Raw genomic sequence first — 25,021 nt, 5'->3', positions numbered from 1 at the left:
TTAGTATCTTTTACGTTCCCTCTCATTCTCTTCGTTCTTGGCCTCTCTTTTTCTGAACAGTTCCTTACCCCCAGGTGCCCAGTCTCGATTTCATTCTTTTTCATTACTTGCTCCTTTCCATTGGAAGGCTCTTCCTCTCTCTCTACATTCTCTTACGTCCTACCCTCTTTTTCGCTGTGCTCTTAAAGCTCATGTTTTTTAGTCTTTTTAGTTTGGTTTGAAGATGTGGGGCCTCATTACAAGTTCGGTGGTAGCCTTGCTGGTAAAACCGGTAGGCTGCCGCTGAACTTGCAAATTTTAAAGGCGCCTGGGAATAGGCAATTACCGGGTCATTAGGGCCCCACCGGACCCGGTTTTTGCCCATTCCCGGGCACCGGTGAAAAATGCTCCCCATTCCCATTTGAGACCCATAGGGCTCAAATGGGAATGGGGAGGCCGGATGCACCGGCACCATTCAGAATGGTGCCGGTGCGTCCAACATGCTCTGCTCGCGGGTGCCGGACCGCCCGCCAAGTCCGACCTGGCAGGCCAAAAGGCACCCGCGAGCAGAACTTGTAGTTTGCCGGTTCTGTAACTACGGTACCGGCAAGCTTACAGGTACTGTAGTTACCGGACCGGCAAACTTGTAATGAGGCCCACTGTGTTACTTTTAATGGCACTGCAATATGATGATTTGTACAGGGCTTTGATGTATTGCGCTCAACAAACACAAAATAAAGAAGTATGAAAAAATATGAGATATGTGTTTAGAGACAAAGTGGCCCGTACCTGGTTATCTTGAAGATGCGGAGAAGTCGGATGCATCGGAGGACAGAGATGCCCAGCGACGTCATGATGCTCATCTGCACCAGCATGGCCTCCAGCAGTCCGCTGCAGACCACAAAGCAGTCAAAGCGGTTAAAGAGTGACATGAAGTACGGCTGGAATCCCATTGCGTAGATTTTGAGAACCATCTCGGCCGTGAACAGCGACAGGAGCACAGTGTTGGCTGTGTCTGTTGTACAAAAGCAGAGAAGGGGCTACATTCATTACATATCAATGAATCTTCAAATCTGCACTTTTAAATGTCAGAAAGACAGGTACTGTGATCATGGCCCATTACATACTCCCTCGTGAACATTTTTTCACAAAATAGTGTTTCACAGTTTACTGGGAGTAACACTTTTCTTTACAATCCTTTCTTTTATAACATTAATAACCTTAGCAGGGATTGCAGCCAATCTTGTTGCTCAGAATCGGTTCTTTATCTTACATTCAAAGGCCGCGTTTGGAGTTATCAGTGGAATGCATGGACCCAGCCCCTATCCCCGGCCTCAATCTCCCCTGTATTTGCCCCCTCCTTACCTGAACCTCAACGACATGCATATCACCACTTTCCTGCGCACTCCTCTGAATCTGTGCTCCAAGACTTCTTCTACTTGGTCTGATATCAAAATGGACGTGGGGCTCTGCATGGAACTGCGGCCTCTTATTTCCCTAGCAGCCATTTTGGGTGTATTTGTTTTTTGTGTGGAAAAAATTAGCCGCATGTTCGCCGCGGTCCGTTATTTCCTACACAACTCTCGACCTTAGCATGGCAGAGGTTTCGAATGGGGTGCTAACAGCTATAATGGGCCTCATTACAACCCTGGCAGTAGCCGTGCCGGTAAAACTAACAGGCTGCCACCAAAGTTGTTTTTTTTCCGGTGCCTGGCTTTAGGGAATCACTGGGGCATTTCAGCCCCGGCGGTCAGTGAAGCCAGGCGCCGGGAAAAGTTACTCCCCATTCCCATCGAGTCCGATAGGGCTAGATGGGAATGGGGTGAACGGAAGCACCGGCACAGTGTGCAACAGTGCTGGTGCATCCGGCAAAGTCTGTGGGCGACTGCAGTCCCGCCCGCCAGTTCTGACCTGGTGGGCAGGCCTGTAGCTGCCCACAGAACTCGGAGTGTGCCGGTCCGGTAACAACGGTGCTGGTACACTTACCGGCACCGTTGTTACCGGACCGGCACACTCAGAATGAGGCCCAATGTCGTGTTTTGAGGGCCGTAATGGGTGGTACCTATTTACCACCCATGTTAAAGGCCTCTGCTTCACTGGGGTGTATGTTAACTTCATTGGTAGGCCCTTACCACCCAATGTCCTCAGAATACAGCATCACAATTTATAATGAGGTCCTTTGCAAAAATATATCACCATGCTAGTCCAGTTTAAAAAATAAAAATCACAAAATTCTGGGGTTTGATACCTTAGATTGGACAAACTGAAAATATTGTGGTGAAATGAAAATATATTAGCTTTACCAGTTTCGGAGAATCTTCTTCATCAATTGGTAAAAGGCAAAAGTGAAAGGAGAGACAGCTCTGTCAGTTTTACCAAGAACATGGTGTGCTGTGATCATCTTCTGCTCCCTGGGCCCAGGTACCTGCTCACCCTGCCACACTCCTGCCCTGCCTCCTGGCCACCCCTTGCACTGGGGACTGTATCTGTACCCATACGACCGCCCCCCCCTTGTCTTCTTTTTCTGCACTTATCAAATTTACCCAGTCTGCTGCTTTAAACACAGCACTTGCCACTTGCTGGCTGCACTACCACTGTTTATTGTCTCCATGTTCTATTTTATTTATTATTATTTATCTGCTCTCCTCTGCTCTGCACTTTCCACTCTGCCCCTTCCATGCACGTTTTCCCTTTCCCATTCACTTGCGCGTTCTGAATGTCACTGGGCCTAGTAAGATCTTTGTTGTGTTGTGTTCTCCCCTGTTCCCTTCCCTTGCCTAGTCGTTCTCTGAAACACTTGTGTACGAGCGCGATACAAATAAAATATCATATCATATCATATCTTATTCAGCAGTTTAAAATCTAGAACACAGAACCATTAACATGCAGGCCAAGCACTTCGAAATAAGCCACTCTTTAAAGATATGCTCGCATTTCTTAATTGTAGAAGTCTTTTGTAATTTACTGATCATGTGAATAGTGGTTTCTAAAATAGAAGCCTAGTGAACTTGCAAAAATGTATATTTCTGTTCATGGTGAAAAATGTCTCTTTAAAACATGCACTATTTCGTAATTCTTTGTCTGTAAGCAAATGGTTCTGTGTTGTAAATTCTGCGCATGCCAGCTTTGGTTAAACTCTCAGCGTATCTCCCCGTCTACTTTTGCCGATTATCTTCGAAAGAAGAAGGCCTTTGAGTCTTTAAAACCAGTTTATTTTCCACTGCAGCATTTTATTTTCAGTAAATCAAATAAAAGGTATCAAAACCTGGAAATTTGTGATTAGACATTGGGTCTCATTAGGCTGCCTCCAAACTAGGGTCCGGGTCCGTGGACCCTAAATGGGGAAATACCGGGCCATTCCGACCTAGGAAGGCCAGGTAATTCCCTTTCCTGGAACCCAGACCCGGACCATCCCCATTGAGCCCTCGCAGGGCTCAATGGGAATGGGGAGCATGCTAACAACGGGCCCGTTAATGACAGGCCCGTTGTTAGCATGCTGGGCCGCTCGCGGACCCGCAAAGGACATCTGGTAAAGCCAGACATCCAGAGTGGGTCCCGCGAGCGGCCCTCATAAAGGGCGGTATGGGGTTAACAGCTCTGGCACCTTTACCAGCGCCATTAACACCTTACCGCCCACTTCGTAATGAGGCCCATTTTGTGATTTATTGATTTTAGGATTCAGCATCTCCATAAATGAACAGGATTGAGCATAAGTGCTTCTTGATTAACTAGACAGGAAGAGGACAGGAAAGTAGACAATAAAACTAAAGAGACATTACCTATGAGCATGTGAAGCGGTTCTGCATTGGTATGACACCGCCCCTTAAAGCCTGTCCGAACAGTGTCCATTATTTAGAAATATTTTATGCCTACTCTATCAATATCAATCTAATAGGCCCAGTAGAGCAGTCATAAGTCAAGGATGTGCGTGAAGTCACATGCCTGAGGCAACACACAACTGCTGACACCAGAATAAGTTCCTCGGGATTTATTAAACAAAAGTCAAACACAAGGCAATTGCATGGAAATTGCTTCAGGGTGGCTGTAATACAAATTCTTGGGAGAAGTAGTCCTTGAACTCAGGATTATAAACGAAGGACAGCAAACAAAAAGGGGATCTATGCGATGACTGTGCATCCATTGCTGCACGGCTGAAAATGTCGAATCATTTACAATGAATCAATGCGAAAATGAATTCAGAGGGAGACCCCCCACAGCGCCTTCCACATGCCCCGACTATAATGATTACCCACACCCACCCCCGCTCTATATTTTTGCATCGATTAATTGTAAAGGATGCAATATATTCGGCCGTGCAGAAACTGTCTGCGTAGTAAACGACTGATACCACAAAAAGGTATTCTGAAAGTTCCAGGCGGGAAGGTATCCTGTTTTGGTCAATCTGGCATTAAGCATTTATACTTTTTCTGGGGACCACAATGTCCCTGCACCGCTCTCTGGATTTAGGGCTCCCTCCCTTTGCAAGTGTCCCAAAGTCTTCCCCTTTTACTGGGTGCTCTCCCGCTTTATTACTTACCCACCTCTTCTGTGGCCAAGGGGCTCTCTCCCCCTCTATTCTTTTAATCAAGGATATGGTGCCATGCTCACCCTTCCACACCAACAAATATAGTGCCTTGCCCACTAATCCACTCCCAGGTGTATAGTGCCCTTCCCATTTATCCACTCCCAGGTGTACAGTGTCCTACCCACTAATCCACTCTCAGGTGCATAGTGCCTTGCCCACTAATCCACTCCCAGGTCCATAGTGCTCTTCCCACTAATCCACTCCCCGGTGTATAGTGCCCTGGCCACTAATCCACTCTCAGGTGTAAAGTGCCCTTCCCACTAATCCACTCCCAGGTGTATAGTGCCCTTCCCACTAATCCACTCCCAGGTGTATAGTGCCCTCCCCACTAATCTACTCCCAGGTGTATAATATGCTGCCCATTTTTCCACTCCCAGGTGTATAGTGCCCTGCCAACTAATCCACTCCCAGGTGTATAGTGCCCTCCCCACTAATCTACTCCCAGGTGTATAATACGCTGCCCATTAATCCACTCCCAGGTGTATAGTGCCCTGCCAACTAATCCACTCCCAGGTGTATAATGCCCTGCCCACTAATCCACTCCCAGGTGTATAGTGCCCTGCCAACTAATCCACTCCCAGGTGTATAATGCCCTGCCCACTAATCCACTCCCAGGTGTATAGTGTCCTGCTCATTAATCCACTTCCAGGTGTATAGTGCCCTGCTCACTAATATGCAGCAAGGGATATAGTGTCTCACTCTCTAATCTACACCCAGGGATTTAGGGCTGTGCTCACTTTCTCTCTCTCTCTTCGCTGCAGCGTAGCCCTCTTCTGGGCTCATTGGGCTATCCTATTATTTTACACATCACGTTTTCAGGAATCCATATCCACTCTCTCTCTTACCTCTTCTAACCCCTCCCTTGTCTGAGGTTTGGGGTCTCCTTACTTTGGTTTAAAGGGGCTCTCCTCTTCTCACTGGAAGCCACCCCCTTCTTTGGTGCCCAGGGCCTTACCTCTTCTTCAAAGGCACACACCCTTCTTCTAGGGTTCAAGAGGCTCTTCTCCCTCACGGGATCACACCCCTCTTCTGGGGTTCAGGGGGTTCCTCTCCCCCCTCACTGGAGCAGACCCCACTTTTTGGGTATAGGGCGCTATTCTCCCCTCACTGGATCCCACCCCTCTTCTGGGGATCAGGGATCCTCTCACCCTCACTGGAACAAATCACACTTTTAGGGTTCAGGGGGCTTGTCTCCCCATGGAGCACACCCTCTGCTGGGATTCAGAGGGTTCCTCTCCACCTCACTGAAGGACCCCCCTCCCCCTTGGACTCAAGCGGAGCACCTACTCTATTGTTCTGGCACTTCCATAGCAAACTTCTCTCCTTAGCTCCCAGCCAAACGACACAGTCTGTGTTTCTTAGCCTTAGTTATAAAGTACCCACTATTCTCCTATTGGCGGAGGCAAACTTGAATTCATTGGTTATTTGGCTTCCTATTGCAAGCCATGGGAAGGAAGTCTTTAAAAGGTGTGACACCATCTTGGATTTCTTTAAGTTGATTTCCAATGCAAGAGCGCTGTTTGTTTGCTGCTCTGCTCATGCCTTGCTCCTGGCTGTCCCCATGGACATAAGTTAATTTTGCTTGTTCCTTGTGGTTGGAAGACCATACCAAGGGCCAGAAAACCTCTAGTAAATTAGCACCTGTGCAAAATCATGTTCTCTTTGGGAAAGGGGAGGGAAGTATGTCTCTTCTTAAATGCTACAACTGCAGTGGTTGGAGGACAACTTTCCTCTTCGGGTTTGGCATAAGTTAGGTTATTCCTTTGAGGAAAAGCACCTATGGATTAAAGGGTCTCTCTGAATATGCTAATGTTTCCCAATAGCATATCTCCAGGTTTTGAATCTGTAAACCTGATGCATCTTGGGCGATGTAGTTCTGAATACCCTGTTTCTTTGGGACCTGGTCGTTTCTTATTAGTTGCTCTCTTATGTGGATTGGAATAGTTCAGGGCTTGTCAGGGCTTCTCTCAAGCAGACTCTTAAGCAAGTCTGGGTGCTATGCTTTCACTGTAACTTTGTCACAATTAATAATGTTAGGAAGGATAATGGTGCTCTTAAACGAGACCCCATGTGCACATTCCAACCCTCAGTAAATTGACAATAAATAAATAAACAAACATAGGCTTTAAAACTAAGTTAATGACATGACATACCATGACATACCAAAGTTTATATTTCCAAATCCAAGTCAATCAAGTGTTTCCAGAAAGTCAAAAGCTGGCACCTTCTGTGAAGTAGTAAAGTCCATGCTGCCTAAGATGCCTGGCTTCAAAACTGGAGTGCCAACACTCATCTTATTATGACTCCGTTGGCAGCACGGCCCAGATTTGCCCTGATATTCCACGTCTTCTCACCTATTTTGCAGACTTAATGTTATATGATTCTATGTTGTTTGTCAGTGTTAAAGGGGGTTTTCTGAGCAGTTCTGGTGAGAGATTCTGAGAAACCAACTTAAATGGACAGTGGCAAGATTTACACAAAATTGTATCCACATGCTCAGTGTTAGAGTGGCAGCACAGCAAGGCTGAGACTCAGTAGGGGGGAGAAATAATAATATTTAAGTGGGCATGTGCTGCTATCACTGTAAGAGAAGGGGAACCGGGTTTCTTTAGTGGCCTAGTGGGAGAGGCAGATGCAAAACCTGTGTTGCTGATGGGTGAAGGTCCTCATTCCTATGAGACAATATGATTCTATGGGGCTGGCATAGTACTCTGGTAGTAGGTTATCACGAGGGAAGGGCAAAAGTGCTCAACACAGTAAAGAGAGCTTTCGAGTGGTGTTCCCTGGTAATGTGAAGGCGTGTGATAGCTGAGGTCTCAGTGGTAGAATTCCTGCGATGTTGGCTTGGCCATCAATAGGGGAAGTACGAGTGTGGTGTAAAGCGTAAGGGTGAGGCTATAGAAGCTGCTTGGTTAGCTGGAGGTAGGCATGTGTTGTGAGGGTAGTGGGAGGTGCAGGGCAGGCATGAACATGCCGGGTTTCATGAAGGAGGTTGTTGATCTTGACACAATCATGGAGCAGCTGGTATATGGATCATCCAGGATTCTGCCAGTCAATGCTGTGTCGATATAGGGAAATAGTTGGCTGGGTCGCATGGGTCTGTGGTGGGTTACTTGGGGAGGGGATTCCATGGTCAGGTTTGAAGGCACGTGGGAATGTCCCTTATTCGATGGAGGTGATGAGAAGGCCTAGGAAAGTGAGTGTAAATGAGGTTTTTTATAAAGTGATTTGTAGATAGCAGCAGGGCGTGGTCCTGCTGGGGAGCCCGCAGGGTGCTGGAGTTGATTATGGAAAGAAATTCCTGGTTAGAATGAAGGCGAAAGGCAGTGAGCTACATCATGGAGGGAGCTGTGTGGGTCTCTTCTATAGGGCGAGGATAGGACACTGCTGGTCCTTTCCTGTCAAGGCTGACTTGTATTTATTCAATTATGTCGCTGAAATGTAAGTCAAAAGGAATCTGAGGAGTCCTGTTGCAGGCTGTGACGTTCTTGCATTTGTGGACAATTTTAAACACTTTATTCTGCTCATGTCATGCTGAGTCGATACAGTTTAGCTGGTGTGCTTCTTTGCTTCGATTCTTTTTGCGGTTTGGGTCTCTTTGACCTAAAACATTTGACCTAATCACATTTTATCTAATTTATTTGACCTTTTTTTCGGTCTGAAATGCGTGGGGAGACCCCCCACAACTCCCCCCACTTCCTCTCAACCTAATCTATGCCCTTACCCACCCCACATAATTTTATTAACAGACTGAGCCAAGTGAAGCACACTAGTAAAATACATATACACTCATAGTTTGGAAGCAAATTTAGATTAACATAGTTAGATTCAACATTTACTGCAATGCAATACACTTAGGAGCTAAAGTGGCTGAGGAAACAATATACCTTATACATAAAAGACGCAACAAAGGTCAGCTTAATTAGACCTCCCTTATTCAAGGTGCAAAAGGCAACAATGTTTCAGGAGAGTAAGTTCAAGATCAATATTAGACCCTTTTCTAGGGGTTTAAGGTCGTCTCAAAGGTCCCCCAACAGAAAAGTATCATTCTCAATACAATAGAAGTAAAACAGGTACAACATGTTTCCCTTAAGGTAAGTTACAGTTCCCAATTCTACACACCTAGGGGCAACAGTAGGGTAGGGACATGGCCCCAGAGGTCGCGATGGGAACAGGGCACATCAAAGCCTGTATGCAGTCTCTCCCGCTGTGATCCACTTTGGAAAGAAAACATCCCAGGCAACTAAGAGTTGCTGGGGACAGGGACTCATGCTGTTGGCCCCAATGTTGAAAGTCCAGTGACCGCTGGTGCAGCGGTTGTGTCAGGTGTCAGATTCATGTCTGGCTGTCAGCAGTTACAGTCACTTGCAGACTTCACAGTTGTGAAGATCCACAAGGTTGGACTGGACGGATGATATCAAAGCATAATTGCTTAGACTCCCTTGACCCCCCTGACCCCGCCAAAACTCTTCAGACGTAATAAGCAGTTGTATTGATCAAGCATAGGGCCAGGTAGGGACTTTGTTTCAAGGATGAGCAGTCTGGTGCTGAGAAGACCCCTGTCCTGTTTGAGAGCAGCATCAGTACAGAGAGAAAGGGCAGGTCTCACGAGGAAGGTGTCTGTTAGTTTCCCAGCTACTGTGACATCCTTTCTCTGGATAGCACAGGCCCTGGGTCGGCCCAGTGACTGTAGAGTTCCAGAGAGGGCAGGACAATGATCCAGAATTCCAGACTGCTTGTGTCCACCAGACCTAGGAGGATGGCACCCAGTGAAGGCCTCACATTGTAAATGAATAGAGGTGCTGAGCTTTGCAGTGGATGGCTCGGTCCTTGGTGGGTGTAGCCGCAGTCCTCGGGTGTCTCTGTGCCATCTTTATTCTTTGGAATGCTTGGTCCTAGTAGCTGATGTGAAGAATGGCTCCAGGTTCTCTCCTGTTATCCTAACTTCATACCTGAGGGACCCCAGACTTCCTGCGGAAGGAAATCTGCGACATTCATACAGGCAGTGGCTGTCCTGTGGCAGTAGCTCGGTACTATTATAACACATGGTGGGACCCAGTAAAAATGGGGGAGTGGGACATACCAGGTAAATCTACCACCATGTCAACAAACTCCACTTGCAAAATTAAAAGGTCCTTTTACAAATCCATGGTCCGGAGGCAGATAACAAATTGATGCATTGGGAACAAAGACTCATTTTTATGACCAACAGTCATATCCTAGGACTCAATCAGGAAATCAACTGTCTTTCTTAGCATTTTGAAGTTGGTTAAGTTAATTTGAAGAGTATGAACTCAGTCTTGTCTAAGATGGCCACTGCTGTATTCATCTGGTCCATTTTTTAAGTCTATGCCTAGACGTGCCATGGAGCTTTCACAGTGTTGCTGAATGTCTTGCCAGTGAGGTACCCGCAAGAGACCCCTCCATCATAATACAGGAAGGTAAGTATGTATGCCGCATTAAGGGTACTTATATAAGTAGTCCCCTTTAATATGGGACAATTTTGCTGATTAAGTATTGATTTGGGCGTGTCTACAGTGGGGCATCTGAGAGGCGTCTGCAGCGTAACAGTTAACGTGTTCCAGCAGCCTGAGGTCTGGATCCATTTTGCAGTTATTTCATGCCTTGTGCAGCAGATATGCTGACAATTGTTTTGGGAAGGTTAAACTCATATATATATATATACTTTAGTATATATAATTCATCCAAAGATTGATTCTTTCGCAGTCTTTCATGTGGTGACGGTGCATCAGCGACAGCGACTGGAAATAGTCAAGCAGAATATGTGCGAGGTTGCCTTTTAGGGAACCCGCAGTCATCCACATGTCTAAACCTATCTCCTTGCTGAGGACATTGGCTTTCGTGCATACATGTTTTTGAAATGGGTACCCTTGGATCTTCTACCATTTTTCCTTAGATTGACTTCTTGGCTGTCTGTCGGGACAATTTTGCAGTTTAAACATCGAAATAATGCAACAGCTCACAGGAGAGTTTGTTATAGGGGTCATTTTAATTTGTCTATTGGTTAAATAAATGAGTTTAGGGGTCAGTAGCTTGAGCTGATGTCTGTTCACCGCTTGTTTGTCTGGCATGGAATTTGTTGTGAACTAATTTTTGGGTTCTTCCACAGGGAAGCAATTTGGATGGTGATGACTGTTTAAAAATTGTACGAAAGCTCCATTTTGGAGTTTGGAGCAGTAAGTAACTTTTCGTGATGCACTTTTTAGATTGATGTGTTGCAGGCTGAACAGGCAGGGGTTATTGATTTAGTGAATGACACTATTGTACATTGTTACAGATATTACCAGCTGGTAGACCACTTGTATGCAATTCAGAGTGGACACTTGAAATGTCACCAGTAAGTGGAATGAATACTAGTTAAAGAATCCCCCTGAAGAATGTGTTAAATAACTAGGAACAGAAACATGTTGGGGCCTAAAACTGTGTAAAGGAGACAATGCACAGTGTTTTTAATGTTTTTATGGATATATTATCTTTGATTTTTTCACATTGTGTCACTGGGTGTGGAAAGGGTCGTTTTTAATACGAAGAGTTTTATGATAATAGACATATGTATATCTGTTTTTTCCGCAGTGTTTGTTATATATATTTGATGTGAATTTTTGTACCAATGAAAATGTTCTAAACATTTGTTCATAGTTTAAAATAAAGATTACAGGCCTCATTACGAGTTTGGAGGTAGCCATGGTGCTATTAGCAGTTATCTTTCATATTTTGACTAGTCGCTATCAAAGCTATATTCACTCTATCTGTGAGGAGCTTGCACTGCAGAGGCACTTACTGTTCCTGATTATGTGGGTGTTGTACCCACTGTGTCATGCTATTCCTATTCTATGTGAGGTGTGATGAATCAAGGGTATTCGTCCCTTCTCCCCAAGGCAGAGCCACCCCCTTTGAGGCTAGGGAGAGGAACCGGCTCGTAAGACCCTCCATAGGGGTCTGGGCACTGGGAGTGACTCACCCTTAGGGGACAAGGACTCTCATCCCCACAAGGAACTCCCTAGACCAGCAACTGTATTTGCCTATATGGAACTGCCTTCCATGAAGAGTCCTGTGAACTCCTTCTATTTGGCTCCAGGCAATGCTGAACCAAACAAGCCATCTTTAAGAAGAGCCTTGTGCATAAGTGAGACAAGTGGATTATCGAGGAAGAGAGAGTATGGTGCACAGTGGTGGCCCCCTGACTTAATCACGCCTTGGAGAGGCAGACCAGAACGAATCTGTGGAGTCTGCGACAAATTTGGAAGGTGAAGAATGCCAAATCGAAATGTGGAGATCCAGAGAAGGCAACAACGGGGAGTCCGTTGTAGAGACGGGAAGAGGAGACCCATTGAACGTGGTGGCTTGACCATAACCATACCGTGGTGGGCCAGGTGCCCATCAAACAACACCAAGACCAGCTGAGCTGGGAGCACTTTCAGCTCCCATTCTCCAGCATTCGTAGACAGCAGTATCCTGCAGAGAAGCCCAGCGCTAAACGCATGCAAAGCCAGACATGGAAAAGCCAGAAAGCAAAGTGAATTATCAGAGCGAGTGCCAGGCCCTGTGACAACCATAGGTAATGGGTTAATCCGGAGGTGTGAAGCCACCAGGGCAAACTGTTATGAGGAGAGAAACTCGTCAAGGCCACAAAGGTGACCTTCGAACAATATACCAGCATAACTGGACATACGAAAAAGCAGGACTTAAAGTGTGGATTCGTTTGTAAAATGTGCAATCCACACTCCAAAACCTTGGTAACTAACACACTGCTGTACGGAACAATCAGGGCAGTCCACCTCAGAGGCCCTATGGACCGATGGTTACACCTTCCATTTATTGACCCGTGGGATGCCCGTTACCAGAAGCAAACCCATGTTCCTTTCAATCCATGCATTGGACCAGCACAAGTTCCATCACAGGCCATTGTTCCATCTACTTCAGGCCTTTCTCAAGAACTTAGTAACTTACAATTAAGCAAAGTCACTACTGCCAAAAATTTTGTTGATTTTCAGCCAGCAATTGCAATAGCATCTGAAATGAGACCTGTGATATCCAGTTTGGGAAATAATTGCATGAGTGACCACGACATGGGATGCTTGGGGAAATGGGTAATCTTGGAGGAGTGTAATCACACCAATTATCGCCTTTTTTTAAATTAAACTCATATACTGAATTTATTTAGCAAATTTAGCCATCTAAGTGTGATATATTCCACGGATATTGTCCAGATTGAGTTGCCACTGATGGGCAGTATTTCTAACTGGGTGCTCATTGAATTTACTTCACTATTGATGGTAGCACTGTTAGAAACAAGTGTTCAAGTCTTGGAAGATATGCGTTTTTCATTAACCATCTGTTGCAAAATTAAGAAACAATTACCATCCATGGAAAACCCTAATTTTGCCATACTAAATACTCAGGCTACAGATTGCCAAACTTCTGAGCGAACCGTCTTGCGAGCTTCTCAACTTTATCTTGGACAAACTGTGGAAAACAGAATAGAAGTTTAACAGTATATCCCAGAATGGTTTAGTGAAGGGGCAAAGTGACAATTCGGTATTCAATCGTCTTTGATTTGGCTATCATGGAATGCGCGGGACTATAGGTCTTTCCTGATTTATTCAATCGGGTTTTCCATGTTAGCAGCTTCTGATGTATTTATCTTACAGGAACGTGGATCACTAAATGTTTTGAAGACGATGGCTATGTTATATTGCATAATCCAGCTATACCATCCACTAGAAGACGAGTTAGTGGTGGGTTGGTGATAGGTACAACATCTAAATTCCAGTTAGAGCAGTTCCCTGGCACTATAGGTTCTCTCCATGTCTTGTCAGCTATGTTTTCTCCTTCTATAAAGTCAGCAATTAGAATCTTGATTATCAATATTTATCATCTGCCCAATGTTCATATTCAAAAAGCATTGAAAAGTTAATACGTGACATAATAGCACTCTAGTATGGAACTAATCCTAAAAGTCCTATTTTGATCGCAGGTGACCAAAATGTACAAGATCTTCATTTAAAAGAACGCTTACTTGGAAACTCTGCCCGTCAATGGAGACAATTTTTAACCATGTACGGTTAAGAATGTTTGCACTATAACACATATGCAAATAATCCTTTAAATCATAACTGGAGCAATGGGTGTTCAGGAACTCACATTAATTATGTCACCATTGACTTGGTAATAGCAAATTGCTGTGGCTCATTCAAGATTCAATTGAATGGTGTGAGTGATCACGCGCTGTTGAATTGGACAATAAATGTTGCTCCTTTGGGCAGAAAAAGCTTTAGAAACGCCAATGTTAGGATTAACACTGACGGAAATAGTATCATATTGCCTGCCACAATGTTAAACAAGGTTAATTATTCCCTGTTAATAAATCAATCCTCATTGGAGCTTTGGCTGGAGGAAAACAACTGGGACAGAGAGGCAATGATAAGTAATGTAACAAAAAACACTCACTTACGTAATTTAAATATACCTGGAAAAATTGGCAGTGGCCTCTTGGCCCCTTCTGATATTTTAATTCACTAACAAAAAACAGCCTATCGCAAAACTAGGGCTAACATCAGAGAAAGACATGATTTGATTAGCAGTGAGAAAGAGACTTATTTAATAAACCTGGCAACTCACTGTAAGAACTGGCTACATCAGCATAAATATTCTTTGCAAAATACCCAGTGGAAATGGATGGCCGGTCTGTTAAAGTCAAATGACAATCATAAATGTTGGTCTTGCGTCAACGAATTTCAGGCAGCTCCCTCTGCTCCGGAATCAAATCCTGTCCCAGCAACTTCATGGGGACCCTATATTGCTGAGCTCTACAGCGACCCAGAAGGTGAATGCTAGGACATTACTTCACACTTTAATAATTCAAAGGTTGTATCATTGGGGAACGATTTGGATGATGTCATTATCATCATTAAGAATTTTAATGCCTCATGGGCTCATGCCGGATAGCATTCCCAACATTCTTCTTAAAGCTAATCCTAAATTCTGGGCTAGAAAATTGATACTTTTTTTACTAGAATCGCGCTTAGTGGAGTTGTTCCAAATAGTTGGAATAACTCTATTCTAAAAACTGTCTTTAAAAAAAGAGACAGACTTGATCCGGCAAACTACTGATTACTGGCAATGTTCGATTCCAGTCAAATAATATTTGCAAACATACTGCTAAAAAAGCTCACCAAATGGGTACACGACAGTGATCTGGCCAAAGCTAACCTTTCCAGACTGGATTCAGAAAGCAGCATGGTATGCTAGACAACATTGGTGTTATTCAGTACCTACTGGTAGAGGCTACTTGTAGTCCTAGCAACAATTTATTTTGCTGCTATGTAGACTATAGTAAGGCCTTTGATTTAGTTTCATGACCACGGCTATGGGAAAAGCTATAGTTATCAGGAACTGATCCCCATTTCCTGTGTTTTATCAAAATATTATATAAGAACACATTAGTCACTGTTCATTTGAGCCAAGCTGGTGGATTTACAGAATATTTCAACACTATTCAAGACCTCAAACAAGGCTGCGTACTAGCTCCTCTTTTATTTAATGTGTATGTAGCTGACATGGCTGATACATCAATACCATTCATAACCACACTCGTAAAATTAACAGTGAGCAGGTCCCTCAGCTGGATTACGCAGATGATACCATCTTATTTGATTTAACAATGATTGGACTACGGCACTCGATCAACGCTCTTGCTAAATATGCCTCCAAAAATGTCATGGCAAACATCGTCTCAAAAACCAAAATCATGTGCCTTGGGGGAAATATTCTCCAAAAAAAACCTATCCATTTGGAAACGAAACAATAGTAAATTAGCAGTCATAAAAGACTACATTTACTTGGGTTTTCCAATTAAATGAAATCCATCTATTCACATTTATGGAGAGTTAAATATTCCAAAGATTTGGTAAAAATGGATGGTGGTGAAGAGTTTTATAGCTAAGAGAGGGGGTCAAAACATTGAGGGATTGCTGGAAATGTACTGTGTCAGCGTCATTCCAGGCATAATGTATGGTCTATCTGTGCTATCAACAGACATATAAGTTGGCTTGATAAGATTGAAGGGAAAATCCTACGTACATTAACAAATCTCCCTTCTTCTGTTCCTGTTGAAGCATTAGGAATGGAATTTGGGCTTTTCTCTCATTTCAATGTGGTATTTACAACGTACAATGCTCTACCTCAAGTTAGATTTATCAAAATTAACTTCAAACAAATTGCTGAGTGCAATAGGTAAGAAACTTCTGACTGGTGATGATAATTCTGAATTACAGTGTACTACAATTCACTACTTAACACTTTTAGAATGTGAAACTGTGCTGATTACTCCAAATGGAGAAGCAATTCTGAAGACCAAGTCGAAGAAACTGGATACAGTAAACAATTTTGAAAAACTATCTCTGAAAAAGAGATATAATGAATACTCGCACCAGAGTTTACATTAAATACCCCTAAACATATTTAAACTTTACTCCATTTACTTAAAGCATTTTATTTTATCTCTGCGCCTAAATAATCTTCTTACAATGGGGTATATAGGGGCTTGGGCAAACATCCCATTAGCAGAGCGAGTATGTCGTCTCTGCAGGAACAAAATAGAAACAAGCCATCATATATTATGTCCCTGCAGCTCACTGACAGTTCCATATGTCCAGGGTTATGGCAATATTGTCAAGCAAATTGAGCAGATTGAAACTGATCAATTCTGGAACACACTTTTTGGTGCCATTCCATCATAATTACTGCGACTGACCATTACATCTGGAAGGAAGCCCTAAAATTATTTGGTGCATTTCAGTGGCTCTCATAAGTGTTTAACTAATTTCCATGAAATGATGTTTACATATTAACTAGAAGAGTTCTTTATTGACAATTTTGTATTCAATCGTCTTTGAATTGGCTATCATGGAATACGCAGACTATAGGTCTTTCTGTCAAATTTTAAAGGTATTTGTACCGCGCACCGTCACCAACGGAGTTGGTCCCCAGGCGCTCTGACAGATCTGCAAGGTAGAAGGTGGGATGGGTCAGTAGGGTGAAGATGGAGTAGGGTGGAGAGAAGAGTGGTATACTGTTGGCAGCTTCATCTCGGTATACACCGTGCGCTGAGCTTTGGTGCAAGCATCGGAGCAATGTCAGTCCTCGTGTGCTGTTGGTGCGGTTTATGTGTTGTTGCGGTGTGGTGAAGTGAGTGCGGCTTGCGGTGCGAGAGGTAGTTGTGTCAGTCTTGTAAGTGAGTTAAGTATGCAGAAAACATGAGCTTTTTTTGGTTAGTGGGTTATATGTTATGCAGCTAATCATCAAAGTGTGGCTTTATGCCTCGATTTCGGGAGTCGTGCATGGTGAGAAACAGCTTGGTTTGGGAGTCCCATTGGGTGAGTGCAGTCCTAAAGCACAGCTAGATAAGAGGGTCCGTCCTGTATAGGGAGAAGGGGCCTGCGCATGCCAGGAATTTAGGTTTTTTAGTGCGACGCGCTCGCTGTTCTAATCTAATGAAGTGTAGTGGGGAAGGGTGTCTATTCTCTTCAATTAGCGGCCTCTGATGTATTTATTTTACAGGAAACGTGATCACTAAATGTTTTGAAGTCGATGGCTACATTATATTGCATAATCCAGCTATACCATCCACTAGAAGACGAGTTAGTGGTGGGTTGGCGATAGGGACAACATCTAAATTCCAGCTAAATCAGTTCCCGGTCACTATAGGTTCTCACTATGTCTTGTTACCTATGTTTTCTCATTATATATATATATATATATATATATATATATATATATATATATATATATATATACACTTCCCCCCCCCACAAAAAGAACACATCTATCAAAAAGCAAGTCAATTACTTTGCATGAGCATCCATGCAGGAAATGAATTCCTCAACCAAGAACAGACTGCTATATGCCTACACAACCACCGGGGCTCGTATTCAGGACAGTCCAAATGATGTGTTTACCTTGCCCCCTCAGGGCTCCTGTCTGGGAGAGTCTGAATGCTATTTACCTTGCACTGTTGTCTGGGATGGTATCAGGGACAGTCTGAATGCTTTTTTACCAAGCACCATCACAAGGCTGGGATCAGGAACATATGTGACAGAAGGCTATTTTATTTACAAAGTTATTCCTAACACTAGGTCCCTAGTAAAAAAGCTTTTTCGCCCTATGTGTTGACAATCTAGTGCCCATGGGTGCTTAGCCCTAGTGGGTGCTGATGTGCCGATTGCAAGGGGATGTTGCAAACCTGTCCCTGTCCTCTCTAAACCACTTTCCTATTAGCTAAAACAGAGTGCACACATTTGGGGGTCGATATCTGTATTTAATATTTTCGCCTCCCAGCCGTGTGGCTTATCAAAATGCTAGTCAAAAAAACATAAGGTTTTATAAGAAGAGATTTCTATGTCATTCTTGTCACATAGAACTCTGTTAAAAAGCTCATTTTGCTCTGTACAGTACTATGACTGTGGAAAGCAAATGGAGTTATGATAACCTTAGATTTCTTTTTGCAAGCCCTTTACTTAATATGTAGGGGTATTGGGGTCTGGGTTATCCACCAGATCCTGCTATAACAACAGTCAACCGCTTTCAGCGGGATTCGCAAGTGGCCGCTTTCTTCAGGACGAATATTAATAAATGAAATATTCACTTGGAAACTCTTCAATGCTAAGAAGAATGTTGAGGATGTCTTCAGGTCTCGGACCAGCTTAGTTGGGTCAATCCCTGAGTCCTACAGGACAAACAACAAAAAGAGATGGGTGGACTGTCATCAGTCTCCGAGTACTACTAGAAATTACTGAACATATATTTAAGTCATCATTCAGGGGTGAGGCACATCTTACCTATTAATCTGGCATTTGTAGTTATACCTGTTCTCTGTTGGAACACAGCTATAGGTGTCTTGATTCTTCCCGTCAGGTAGCCTGCGTCTCTCAGTATTACTTCCTAAAAATGGAGAACGGGGTATTAAGTATCCAAAAGTGTACTGTGCGCTACATCTCACAGTCCATCTGGACTCATCTCCATTCTAAACAGTCCTTTGGTATAGCATCAATCTTGCTTTCCTTTCCCTTTTTAATTTCCCTTTTTAATTTTTAAACATTACTCCTACGGTGGACCCACTCGAGTGGATAACAAGGTTTTTTGGGGGCTATTGATTGCCACCGCTTACCTTATTTTCTTTTCCGTGCCGCTGCTATCGCCCGTGTTTGTGTTATGCGCCATTTTGTGTTTCTATTATCTGATTGTAGTCGCGGGTTGGTCACATGGTCAAGCGCGAACTACAAAAACAACTGAAAGTGACTAGGGAGATGTAGTGTCTCTTCCATGCTTAGGTACCGCTCCGTCATTTCGAAAGCGGCATCACAGTCACGTGAGCGCAAACACCAATCGCTCGCAAGTTGAGACACAGCTGACTCCGCGGCAGTCGGGAACCGTAGTTTTCTTGGCCACATCTAAATTTCATAATGTTAAATGTTTTGGAAAGCCAACTATGTTGATTGGTAGCGGCGTCGCGATCATGTGAGCGCAAAACCAATCGCTCGCAAGCTGTACCACATCAAACTCCGAGGCCGTCGGGAACAGTCGGGAACTGTAGTTCTCTTCCCATTAGCCGCGTCTGATTTTCATACTATTGATTATTTGACGTATATTCCGGTCACCAAGGTAAAATCGGGAATTACGTTAAATATGTGGTCTGAGTTAACAGGGCTATTTCGTATAGCGGGATGTTGTTATAACGGGAGAGACTATGCAGTCACGTGAATGCTTGCCTTCCTGTCCCAGGTGGATCTGGGAGTTGTAGTGTACCCATTTTGTTTGTGTTAACAGGACCATTGACATAGATCAAATGTCGTTGTGTGTACGGTTACATCAATGAACACATAAAATGCTATTTTTGATGTAAGGCCATAAAGGTTCAATCATAATAGTAGTTGGTATGAAATCTTTGCTCTTCGGAGTCACTCAATAAATTCCAAGGCAGAATTTAATGAATAATCAAATCCGAAGTGGAAGTGCTTGTCTGCCCTCAAATTGCAGATGTGTATACTGATTCAGATTCTATCATAGAACTGCCAAAGCTTGCCAGCAAATTTCTTCATTAAGGCCTGTGACATGGCTCCGTGTCCTATAGATCCATTGTTATTCTCTTCTCAAAAGAAGAGCTGCTAAATATCCACCTCTTTTAGGTATTCTGACCTTTTCTAGTATGGTCCAACTCAGGTCATTCTCAGTGTGGTTCATTTCAATGTAATGTTCAACCAATGGGGCGGTCCTCTTGTTGTTTCTTATATTGGATCTATGTTCTCCGATACGTGTCTTGATTGCTCTTGTCGTCATTCCAATGTAGATTTTCTGGCATGGACATTTAATCAAGTATACCACATTGTTGGTGTTACAGTTCGTAAATTGCCTCTGCTCCCAGGGGTATTTCCAACCTATGTCTACAGTAGTTGTACGTTGGGTGAATCTACAAACAGTACAATTTCCACATGGAGTATGCCCCACAGATTTAGGTGTATTCCATAATGTTGTTGAGTCAGTAACAGGAGTTATTTCTTTGTAGGTATGTACCAGTGAATCCCTAAGGTTTTTTCTCCTTATCGCAAAAAGTGGCTCGGTAAGTTGATGTTCATCAATATTTAGTAGGTGCCATGCTTTTCGAATCTCTTTCTTTAAGCGGTTAATAACCGGAGAGTGACTAAATACTGCTGTGATAGATTTGTCGTCTCTCTTCCTTCTGCCATGTTGGTTGAAGGTTATTTCCCTAGGTATATTTCTCGCCCTCTTTTTGGCTTGTTTTATTATTTTTTGTGGATAATTTCTCTCCTTAAGATTCGTAGAGAGTCTTTCCACTTGTAGAACGTATTCAGTTCGTGTAGTGCAGTTCCTCCGGAACCGGAGAAACTGGCCAAAGGGTAGATTTTCTTTTAAAGACCTCTGGTGAAAGCTGGTATAGTCCAATAGTGAATTCCTATCCGTGGGTTTTTGGAACACAGTGGTCTCGAAGATCTGGCCTCTCCTTGTGATTTTCAAATCAAGGAACATGGCCTCCGTTTTGCTGGTCTCATGTGTAAATTTGAGAAAAGGGTTTAAACCATTAATCCACTCTATAAATCGTGTAAGAGTTCTGGCGTCTCCATTGAACAGTAAAAAATATCGTCAATGTAGCGTCGCCAACTCCAAAGTCTGCAACATATAAATTCGCTAGAGTCGGTGCAAAAGTCGCGCCCATAGCTGTTCCTGCTATCTGTTCATAATAGTTTTCTCCGTTTAAAAAATAGTTTTTGGTCAGAGCTATTTCTGCTAATTGCATTATCAATTGGATGGGCATATCGATAGTTTTTGTTTGTAAAACTTTTTCAATGACTTTCAAAGTTTCCCTTTGAGGGATCTTGGAATAGAGTGACTCTATGTCCATGGTCACAATATAGATGTCTTCACTTTCAAGTGTTAGGTTGTCCAAGTACATAAGGATCGATGTAGTGTCTTTTGTGTAGGAGCGCATTGTTCTCACTTCTTTCCTTAGGAAAAAGTCGGTAAACTGGGAGAGTGGCTCTAAGATAGAGCCAATTCCAGACACAATCGGGCGTCCAGGTATGGGGAGGACACCCTTATGTATTTTCGGAAGTGCGTAGAAGGCAGGTCGCCTTGGATGTTTTGGGTTTAAGAACGCAGCTTCTTTATTACTTATATATCCTTCTGCCTCTGCTTCTTCAATAATGGGGCTGATCATATTTCTGAGGCGTTGTGTTGGATCACTCCCAAGTTTTTGATATGTCATGCGATCTTCTATAAGGGTTTTTACCATTTCGTCATGTTCATGATGACGATGGCTCCCCCTTTATCTGCGGGTTTTATGACTATATCGTCATTTGTCCGTAGTTCTTTTAGAGCTATATTTTCCATTTTGGTCATGTTCTGGAAAGTGCTTGAGTTATTCTCTGCTTCAATTTCTTCAAGCTTCTTAAGGATCAGTTTTTCGAAAGTTTGAGATTCAACAGTTATTGCATGTGATGGCGGGTAGTATGTAGATTTATTATGCAATCCTGTTACGTCTGTAGGTCCATTATGGTTGTTTTTAGCAAAAAAGTTTTGAGACGTATCTTCCTCATTAACTGGGTAATCTCAATTCTCGTCTGGAAAGGATCATGAGCGGATGTAGGTACAAACGAAAGTCCTTTCTGCAAAACTCGCAGATGTGTGTTCGAGAGACTAAAGGTAGAGAGGTTGACTACCAAAGATTCCTTTTCGGGTTTCTCATTTGTTATTCGTGTTTCTAGGGGTTGTATTGTGGGTTGGCGTTCTGCTGATACCACCCTCTCCCTCTGTTCCTGGTGACTATAGGTGATTGATTCTGCCACCATCCTCTTGCCTTTCCACGGCCTCTTGGGGCCTGAAAACCCCGAGTATTACCGCCTCTGTTCTGTTGTTGGTCCTCGAATCGGACGTTGCCATTCGCTCCATCCGTATCTTCATCCGAGCTCCCACTCGAGAAATTCCAGTTCCCAGGTCTTGGTCTGTTCCTTTGTCGATTTGGTCTACCTCTCATGGGTCCTGCATAAGGCATAGTGGCATTTTTCTCTTGTTCTTCATAATACGAATCTGTTGTATATGGATACTTTTTTTCGTGAGAGAATGCTGCAATGTCCTTTTTGAGTTTGGTTACCTTTTTGTTTAAGTTTAGTTCTTTGAACTCTTTAATCGTTGCATCCAGGGTAGCCATGCTCTTAAGGTAGTCACCTACAATCATTTTTGTTGTTATCGCATCCTGTTTGGTAATGATTTCGTTCATCAACCTCTCTGATACACTTTTGGCCGTATTTATTATTAATATAATCCAATCCCTAGTGCATTTGTTTGAGATAAAACTCCAATCTTTTCTGAATTTCAATTCTTCGAGGAAGATTCTCGGTTCGATCCTGATAATGAGTCCATTCGGGGCAATATGTGCCCGTAGATATTCAGTCACAATGACCCCATGAAGTTCGGTTCTGATTAACTTCTTACGTAACACTTCCAGTTCATTCCAGTCATCGCTTTTCGTAGCTATCGCAGCTTTCTGTTCTGCACCCAATATTGAGGGATTCGCAAGGATTCCCTCTATTAGTTCCTCTGCAAAGGCCAGATATGTTGCCTCTGCCATTGTGTAGAGCTTAGATTCAGATTCGTTAAAAAGTACTCAAATGTCTAGTCCACGTCTCTCAATGTTACTCATTACTCCTTTTAAAATTTTGCAGAAAGGACTTTCGTTTGTACCTACATCCGCTCATGATCCTTTCCAGACGAGAATTGAGATTACCCAGTTAATGAGGAAGATACGTCTCAAAAATGTTTTGCTAAAAACAACCATAATGGACCTACAGACGTAACAGGATTGCATAATAAATCTACATACTACCCGCCAACACATGCAATAACTGTTGAATCTCAAACTTTCGAAAAACTGATCCTTAAGAAGCTTGAAGAAATTGAAGCAGAGAATAACTCAAGCACTTTCCAGAACATGACCAAAATGGAAAATATAGCTCTAAAAGAACTACGGACAAATGACGATATAGTCATAAAACCCGCGGATAAAGGGGGAGCCATCGTCATCATGAACAAGACTGACTATGACGAAATGGTAAAAACCCTTATAGAAGATCGCATGACATATCAAAAACTTGGGAGTGATCCAACACAACGCCTCAGAAATATGATCAGCCCCATTATTGAAGAAGCAGAGGCAGAAGGATATATAAGTAATAAAGAAGCTGCGTTCTTAAACCCAAAACATCCAAGGCGACCTGCCTTCTACGCACTTCCGAAAATACATAAGGGTGCCCTCCCCATACCTGGACGCCCGATTGTGTCTGGAATTGGTTCTATCTTAGAGCCACTCTCCCAGTTTACCGACTTTTTCCTAAGGGAAGAAGTGAGTAAAATGCGCTCCTACACAAAAGACACTACATCGATCCTGACGTACTTGGACAACCTAACACTTGAAAGTGAAGACATCTATATTGTGACCATGGACATAGAGTCACTCTATTCCAAGATCCCTCAAAGGGAAACTTTGAAAGTCATCGAAAAAGTTTTACAAACAAAAACTATCTATATGCCCATCCAATTGATAATGCAATTAGCAGAAATAGCTCTGACCAAAAACTATTTTTTAAACGGAGAAAACTATTATGAACAGATAGCAGGAACAGCTATGGGCGCGACTTTTGCACCGACTCTAGCGAACTTATATGTTGCAGACTTCGAAGAAAAACATATATACCCTGCAACCAACCCTTTTGTCAGTAACATAGTGAGTTGGAGACGCTACATTGACGATATTTTTTTACTGTTCACTGGAGACGCCGGAACTCTTACACGATTTATAGAGTGGATTAATGGTTTAAACCCTTTTCTCAAATTTACACATGAGACCAGCAAAACGGAGGCCACGTTCCTTGATTTGAAAATCACAAGGAGAGGCCAGATCTTCGAGACCACTGTGTTCCAAAAACCCACGGATAGGAATTCACTATTGGACTATACCAGCTTTCACCAGAGGTCTTTAAAAGAAAATCTACCCTTTGGCCAGTTTCTCCGGTTCCGGAGGAACTGCACTACACGAACTGAATACGATCTACAAGCGAAAAGACTCTCTACGAATCTTAAGGAGAGAAATTATCCACAAAAAATAATAAAACAAGCCAAAAAGAGGGCGAGAAATATACCTAGGGAAATAACGCTCAACCAACATGGCAGAAGGAAGAGAGACGACAACTCTATCACAGCAGTATTTAGTCACTCTCTGGTTATTAACCGCTTAAAGAAAGAGATTCGGAAAGCATGGCACCTACTAAATATTGATGATCAACTTACTGAGCCACTTTTTGCGATAAGAAGGAGAAAAAACCTTAGGGATTCACTGGTACATACCTACAAAGAAATAACTACCGTTACTGACTCAACAACATTATGGAATACACCTAAACCTGTGGGGCATACTCCATGTGGAAATTGTACTGTTTGTAGATTCACCCAACGTACAACTACTGTAGACATAGGTTGGAAATACCCCTGGGAGCAGAGGCAATTTACGAACTGTAACACCAACAATGTGGTATACTTGATTAAATGTCCATGCCAGAAAATCTACATTGGAATGACGACAAGAGCAATCAAGACACGTATCGGAGAACATAGATCCAATATAAGAAACAACAAGAGGACCGCCCCATTGGTTGAACATTACATTGAAATGAACCACACTGAGAATGACCTGAGTTGGACCATACTAGAAAAGGTCAGAATACCTAAAAGAGGTGGAAATTAAGCAGCTCTTCTTTTGAGAAGAGAACAACAATGGATCTATAGGACACAGAGCCATGTCACAGGCCTTAATGAAGAAATTTGCTGGCAAGCTTTGGCAGTTCTATGATAGAATCTGAATCAGTATAC

General features: G+C 43.1%; 1 protein-coding gene across 1 annotated transcript in view; it reads right to left on the bottom strand.

The window, feature by feature from the left end:
- CACNA1S (calcium voltage-gated channel subunit alpha1 S) overlaps positions 1–25,021 on the bottom strand; it is a 596,588-nt gene that overhangs the window by 314,081 nt on the left and 257,486 nt on the right. The window contains exon 11 of the mRNA XM_069633644.1: positions 769–994. Within this exon, the coding sequence (XP_069489745.1) occupies positions 769–994 (226 nt within the window). The remainder of the gene's footprint in view (positions 1–768; positions 995–25,021) is intronic.

Source organism: Ambystoma mexicanum, chromosome 13, assembly GCF_040938575.1.
Source record: "Ambystoma mexicanum isolate Mex_15411 chromosome 13, UKY_AmexF1_1, whole genome shotgun sequence".
Taxonomy (NCBI): Eukaryota; Metazoa; Chordata; class Amphibia; order Caudata; family Ambystomatidae; genus Ambystoma; species Ambystoma mexicanum.
This window is presented reverse-complemented; position numbering and strand designations above follow the sequence as displayed.